Raw genomic sequence first — 7229 nt, 5'->3', positions numbered from 1 at the left:
TGCAAGGCAGTAATCGGAGCAAAAGGTGGCTATTTTGAAGAAACTGGAATAAAAAACATGTTTTCAGTACATAACTCCACATGTGTTCATTCATTGATGCCTTCAGGAAAAAACACAGAGACTATTTCATCCCCACAAGCCTGTTTTGCAGGTTTCTCTGCTCTTCAGGGGATTTTATTCATAAAAAAAAACATAAAGTAGATAGATAATATCCAATGTATAGAGATAGAGGTCTAGATAGATGAACTGTGGGGGATCATGCGATATATTCTGATTGTGTCAGACTTCTTCCTCACAAGTTTCAGCTGACAGGCAACTTGTGTGGTCTTCAACCCAGCAGCCCAAGTATAAAGCGGGTTGGGGGGGACACCAAACCAAAGCAGACCCCTCCTCTCTCTGTCCCACACCCACTTTCTCCTCTCCTCTACTGGAACTCCAGCGGTGCCCCACTTCATTCGTGGACCTTGAGAGCGTCATCATGGTGTCTGCGGGGAAACAGATGTTTGGGTTGGCGCTGGCCGCCGTCGGCTTCCTGGGGAGCATCATCATCTGCGCCCTCCCCATATGGAAGGTGACGGCGTTCATTGGCGCCAACATCGTGACCGCTCAGGTGATCTGGGAGGGTCTGTGGATGAACTGCGTGACCCAGAGCACGGGTCAGACGCAGTGCAAGGTCTACGAATCCACGCTGGCGCTGCCCCGGGACCTGCAGGCTTCCCGCGCCCTGGTCGTCATCGCCATCATCGCCGGGGCCTTCGGCATCCTGCTGGGCGTGGTCGGCGGGAAGTGCACCAGCTTTGTGGAGGACGAGCGGCAGAAGTGCAAAGTGGCCATCGCGGCCGGGGTGGTCTTCCTCACGGCGGGGGTACTGGTGCTGGTTCCCGTCTGCTGGACCGCCAACACCATCCTCCGCGACTACTACAACCCCGTCTTGACCAACCCCCAGAGGAGGGAGCTGGGGGCCGCGCTCTACATCGGCTGGGGCTCGGCGGGGCTCCTCTTGCTGGGCGGGGGGCTACTCTGCAGCTCCTGCCCCCGCAGGGAGGAGACCGACTATGACGTGAAGTATTCCAAGGCCCGCTCCGTGGACAGCAGCCGGGCCTACGTCTAGGACTTGTCACTGAACACGTGGAGGCCAGTCTACATGACCTGCATCTATCACGCGGGTGCAGTGCCATGTCATCACTTTGGATCATTTGTTACTTCAAGTATGATGCTAATGCTAATGCTAGTGCATTCCTCCAAGACGAGTCATGTCAAAGTTGCCGAGCACCTAATCTGTATTTTTCCAGTGTTAATGCTGAAATTATCTCACAAGAGCAACAAAACATCCAGATTTCATTTGTTGTTTTTTTAAATAAGTATTCCTATTTTTAAGTTTTTGTCCTCAACACTGTGATTGAGACTGTGTCAATAAAACATGTCGAATATTGCACAAAACGTGTTTGTTGATGGTGTTTTCAGTTGCAAAAAAGTTTCAAAGTTCTTACTTTGATATGGAATTATTCAGGATCTGGCTACACGGACATCGTTTTTTTTGCACGGCCGCTGCAATTGAGCGTACATGAGAACGGTGGCGCGTGAACAGTGGATATTTTTATTTTCAAAGTGTTTACAAAGTGTTTGGAAAGTGTTTAGAAAGTTGTAAAAGTGCTTATAAAGTGGTTAACATTTTCCAAACTTTTTATAAACACTTTCAAAGTGTTGGATGGAAAGTGTTTACAAAGTGTAAGAGGTGAATTGTTTACAAAGAGTTTGGAAATTGTTTAAAAACTGGGGGTATATATATATATATATATATATATATATATATATATATATGTGTATATGTATATATATATATATATATATATATAAAGTAGATATATATATACACATACATGTATATATACATACATGTATATATATGTATATATATATATATATATATATATATATATAAAGTAGATATATATATGTATATATATACACATACATGTATATATACATACATGTTTATATACATACATATGTATATACATACATGTATATATATATATATATATATAAAGTATATATATACACATACATGTATATATACATATGTATATATATACACATACATGTATATATACATACATGTATATATACATACATATGTATATACATACATGTATATATACATACATGTATATATACATACATGTATATATACATACATGTATATATACATACATACATACATGCATGTATACATACATACATGTATATATATACATGTATGTATATATACATACATGTATATATATGTATACATACATACATGTGTATATATACATGTATGTATATATACATGTATGTATATAAATATGTATGTATATATACATGTATGTATATATACATGTATATATACATACATGTATGTATACATACATGTATGTATATATAAATGTGTGTATGTATATATATATATACATATATATGTGTGTATATATACATGTATATATAAACACGCATGTATGTATATATATACATGTATGTATATATATATATAAACACATGTATGTATATATGTGTATGTATGTATATGTATATATGTATATATGTGTATATGTACATGAGTATGTGTATACATATATATGTATATATATGTGTGTATGTATATATTTGTGTATATATATATGTATGTATATATGTATATATATATATGTGTGTATATGTTTGTATGTATATATATATGTGTGTATATATATATGTATATATTTACATTTATACATTCATATATATATACTGTATGTATATATATGTATGTATATGTATATATATATATATATATACTGCATCTATATATATATATGTATGTATATATATATATATATATATATATATATATGTATGTATATATATATATATATATATATATATATATATATATATATATATATATATATATATATGTGTGTGTGTGTAGGGAAGCATACTAAAGGCCTGCCTAAAAGATAGATTTACCTCTGCGTTATCAAACATGATTCTTAAGGATCATATTCAGTGTTAATTCACCCAGTGGGATACGTTGTGGTCATCTATCACTACCAGGTGTAGTGGCACACACAGCAGTGCAGGGGGGTATCGATGTCAAAGGAGACAATGTGAAAGGAAGGGATGACATGATGTCACCGTTTCAAGACTCCGCCCCCTCAGCTCTCTAAAGAAAAGGTGTGGCGTGTCTCCACCTGAGTATTCACACTCAGGCGGTCGCTCAGGTGACAAGTCTCGCAGGGCGCCGACAAAGATCTCCACACCGAGAGAATGAAGATCCAAAAGGGGAGGAGCTGAAAGAAAGGAGAACAAACGAGCGCCTGAAGGAGGGTTCTGTCACATGTGGACCAACAAGGAGAAGAAGGAAGAAGACATCTGAGCGCCGTTGCCATGGCGTCCTTAGGCATGCAGATGCTGGCCAGCGCCCTGTGCCTGCTGGGTTGGGCGGGCGTCATCATCAGCTGCTTGCTGCCCACGTGGCGGGTGACGGCCTTCGTGGGCAGCACCATCGTCACCTCGCAGACCATCTGGGAGGGCATCTGGATGACCTGCGTGGTCCAGAGCACGGGGCAGATCCAGTGCAAGCCCTACGAGTCGCTCCTGGCGCTGGGCGCCGACCTGCAGGCCGCCCGGGCGCTCACCGTGCTCGCCATCGTGACCGGCGCTGTGGGCCTCCTCCTGGCTTTTGTCGGGGGGAAGTGTACCCGCTTCATGGATGACGAGCGACCCGGGTCCAAAGCGAGAGTGGCGGTGGCGGCGGGGGCCTTGCTGATCGTCACCGGGTTACTGTGTTTGATCCCCACGTCCTGGGTCGCCGGCGCCGTGGTCAGGAGGTTCTACAGCGCCACCATTGACGCGCAGCGGCGAGAGATCGGCGCCAGTCTCTACATCGGCTGGGGGGCGTCCATCCTACTCTTCCTGGGAGGGGGCTTGTTCATCAGCTCCACGTGCCCCCTCAAAGCCCACGACGCCGACAAGAGCCCGTCGGTTCGATACCTGGTGGTCCGCTCCCCGAACGGGTCCAGCAGGCCCGGCTCGCAGCACAACCGGATTCCAGAAGCCACCCAAGCCCGGCCGTTTCTCACCCGGCCTCCCAGCTACGAGGGGGCCTCGGCGAAGTCCGAACCGTTCGCCAGGACCACCCGGACGGACGGGCCCGAGCGTGGCCTCAGACAAGGGTCCGCAATGTCCTCGGCCCTCTCAACCAAATCTCAGCTGAAGCGACAGGACTCGGCGCCATCGGATCAAAGCGAGGCGCCGTCCACCAAGTCTCAGCTGCAGCTGGACCAGACCTTGGACTCAAGGAATGAAGAGGACGTGTCCACCAACCCATCAAAGACGTACCTTTGACGTTTACTCCCTCTTTACTTCCTAATACTTCTTCTAAAAGTAGTTTGGGATCCGACAGAACTCACAAAGTACTCTTTCTGTGTATTTAAGTGCTGGGATTTGGAATATTTATCAATTATTGCACCACGTTTGGACTGGGAGACGAAAACAATGTCCAACCAGGAAACAATAAGACGCTAAATAATCGTAACGTATGAAATATATCAGCATGATAACGTGAACTCCTGTGTAAACTTTGTCTTCTGAATACATTTTTGTTTTTAAGACTGATTTGTGTGCATTTTATTATAACTTTTGAAGGAATTCAACAACAATAACACGGTAGGCGCCCGAGGTAAGCACACCTGCTGTCTGCTGCTGGTCAAACTGGTTTGACAGAGAGTGTGCTGCCATGTTTGTGGACTTCTTCACTCGGTTTCACTCATTACCAATAGGGACTTTTTAGTTTTACTTTCATCTTATTATTATTATTATTATTATTATTATTACCACTGATTCATGCATGATCATCTTAACCCATAGGGAGCCAAATCTATTTGTGGTTTTATATATATATATATATATTTATATATATATATATATATATATATATATATATATATATATATATATATATATATATATATATATATATATATATATATATATATACATATATATATATATATGTATATATATATGGGTGTGTATGTATATATGTATATATGTATTTATATATATGTATATGTGTGTATATATATGTGTATATGTATGTATATGTATGTATGTATGCATACATATGTATGTATTTATATATATGTACATGTATGTACATATATATATGTAAATACAGTATATGTATATATGTATGCATATATATAAAAAAAATAAATAAATGGGTTGTACTTGTATAGCGCTTTTCTACCTTCAAGGTACTCAAAGCGCTTTGACATTACTTCCACATTTACACACTGATGGATGGAGCTGCCATGCAAGGCGCCAACCAGCACCCATCAGGAGCAAGGGTGAAGTGTCTTGCTCAGGACACAACGGACGTGACGAGGTCGGTACTAGGTGGGATTTGAACCAGGGACCCTTGGGTTGCGCACGGCCACTCTCCCACTGCGCCACGCCGTATGTATGTATATATATGTACATGTATGTATGTATATATGTATATACAGTATATATATATATGTACATGTATGTATGTATATATGTATGTATATACATATTTATATATGTATATACATATATATGTATACATATATATGTATATACTGTATGTATGTATGTATATATGTATATACATATATATGTATACATATATATGTATATACTGTATGTATGTATATATGTATATACATTTATATGTATATAAATGTATATATGTATGTATACTGTATATATGTATGTATATTTATATGTGTATAAATATGTACATATATGTATATATATATGTATGTATATATATGTATATATATATGTGTATAAATATGTACATATATGTATATATATATGTATATATATATACATAAATGTGAGTGTATATATGTATATATATATATATATATATATATATATATATATATATATATATATATATATATATATATATATATATATATATACTATATATATATATATATATATATATATATATATATATATATATATATATACATATATATATATATATATAATACAGCACATTTGGCTTTTCACAGGGGCGGTTTAGCTCGGTTAGTAGAGTGGCCGTGCCAGCAACTTGAGGATTGCAGGTTCGATTCCCGCTTCTGCCAACCTAGTCACTGCCGTTGTGTCCTTGGGCAAGACACTTTACCCACCTGCTCCCAGTGCCACCCACACTGGTTTGTATGTAACTTAGATATTGGGTTTCACTATGTAAAGCGCTTTGAGTCACTAGAGAAAAAGCGCTATATAAATATAATTCACTTCACTTCACAGCAACTTTGAGGCTAAAAGCTTAATAGCCACACAACAGTTTTTTTTGTTTGTTTCATATAAATTACTTCAAGAAATATAGCAAGAGGAGTTGACTAGTAATGTTTTACAAACTATTTAAAATGAGCTACAATGGCAAAAAAAAATAAAAAGCTTTTGAAAATGATTTAGCTTACATGACAGCTAACTGTTTTGGGAATAGGAATATTTTCCTAGCTTGTTTACTATGAATTCATTGAAATAGTAAGAATAGTTCAATTGTAATATATGACACCATTATAGGGCGTTACGATTGTTGAATGGACTTACAATTAGCTTAAATGGTCAAAAATAAGCTTTTCAAAATGAGCTGCCATTCTGGGGATAACAACATTTTCCTAGCTTGTTTCCTTTTAATTCAATGAAATATTAACAATAGGTCAATTTTAATATATGACACCATTTTAGAGCAATACAATTTTCAAATGGAGCAAAAATAAGCTTTTCAAAATGAGCTATCTTACCTGACAAGCTGCCATTTTGGGGGTAACCTTATTTTCCTAGCTTGTTTCCTATATAGTAAGGATAGGTAACTAGTAGTACATGAAAACCATTTTAAAGCATTACAATTGTTGAAATGACTTAAAATTATCTTAAATATTAAAAAATAACCTTTTGAAAATGATGTACCTTACCTGAGAAAATTCTGTTTTGGGGATAGTAATATTTTCCGAGCTTGTTTCCTATGAATAAATTTAGTACATATAGCAAAAATAGTTAAATTGTGGTATATTAAACCATTTTAAAGGAATACAATTGTTAAATTTACTTAGTTAGCTTAAATTGTAAAAATTAAGCTTTTGACTAGCTGCCATTTTGGGGATAGCAATATTTTCCTAGCTTGTTTCCTATGAATTGATTTAGTAAATATAGCAAGA

At 37.8% G+C, this 7229-nt stretch overlaps 2 protein-coding genes across 2 annotated transcripts; both read left to right on the top strand.

Moving 5' to 3' along the window:
• Nucleotides 1-369: 369 nt before the first annotated feature.
• Nucleotides 370-1440, top strand: LOC133551971 (claudin-4-like). The gene has a single exon (XM_061899183.1). The coding sequence runs from the start codon at nt 479-481 to the stop codon at nt 1109-1111; it is 633 nt and encodes a 210-aa protein (XP_061755167.1). The 5' UTR covers nt 370-478; the 3' UTR covers nt 1112-1440.
• Nucleotides 1441-3205: 1765 nt separating this feature from the next.
• Nucleotides 3206-4638, top strand: LOC133551970 (claudin-4-like). The gene has a single exon (XM_061899182.1). The coding sequence runs from the start codon at nt 3409-3411 to the stop codon at nt 4366-4368; it is 960 nt and encodes a 319-aa protein (XP_061755166.1). The 5' UTR covers nt 3206-3408; the 3' UTR covers nt 4369-4638.
• The last annotated feature ends 2591 nt before the right edge of the window (nt 4639-7229 follow it).

This window comes from Nerophis ophidion, linkage group LG04 (genome assembly GCF_033978795.1).
Source record: "Nerophis ophidion isolate RoL-2023_Sa linkage group LG04, RoL_Noph_v1.0, whole genome shotgun sequence".
Lineage (NCBI taxonomy): Eukaryota > Metazoa > Chordata > Actinopteri > Syngnathiformes > Syngnathidae > Nerophis > Nerophis ophidion.
Note: the sequence above shows the minus strand (reverse complement) of the source record. Positions and strands in the feature narration are given on the sequence as shown.

Excerpts from the sequence above, each read along its gene's own strand:
- LOC133551971 (XM_061899183.1), top strand. The coding sequence starts at position 479 with ATGGTGTCTGCGGGGAAACAGATGTTTGGGTTGGCGCTGGCCGCCGTC.
- LOC133551970 (XM_061899182.1), top strand. The coding sequence starts at position 3,409 with ATGGCGTCCTTAGGCATGCAGATGCTGGCCAGCGCCCTGTGCCTGCTG.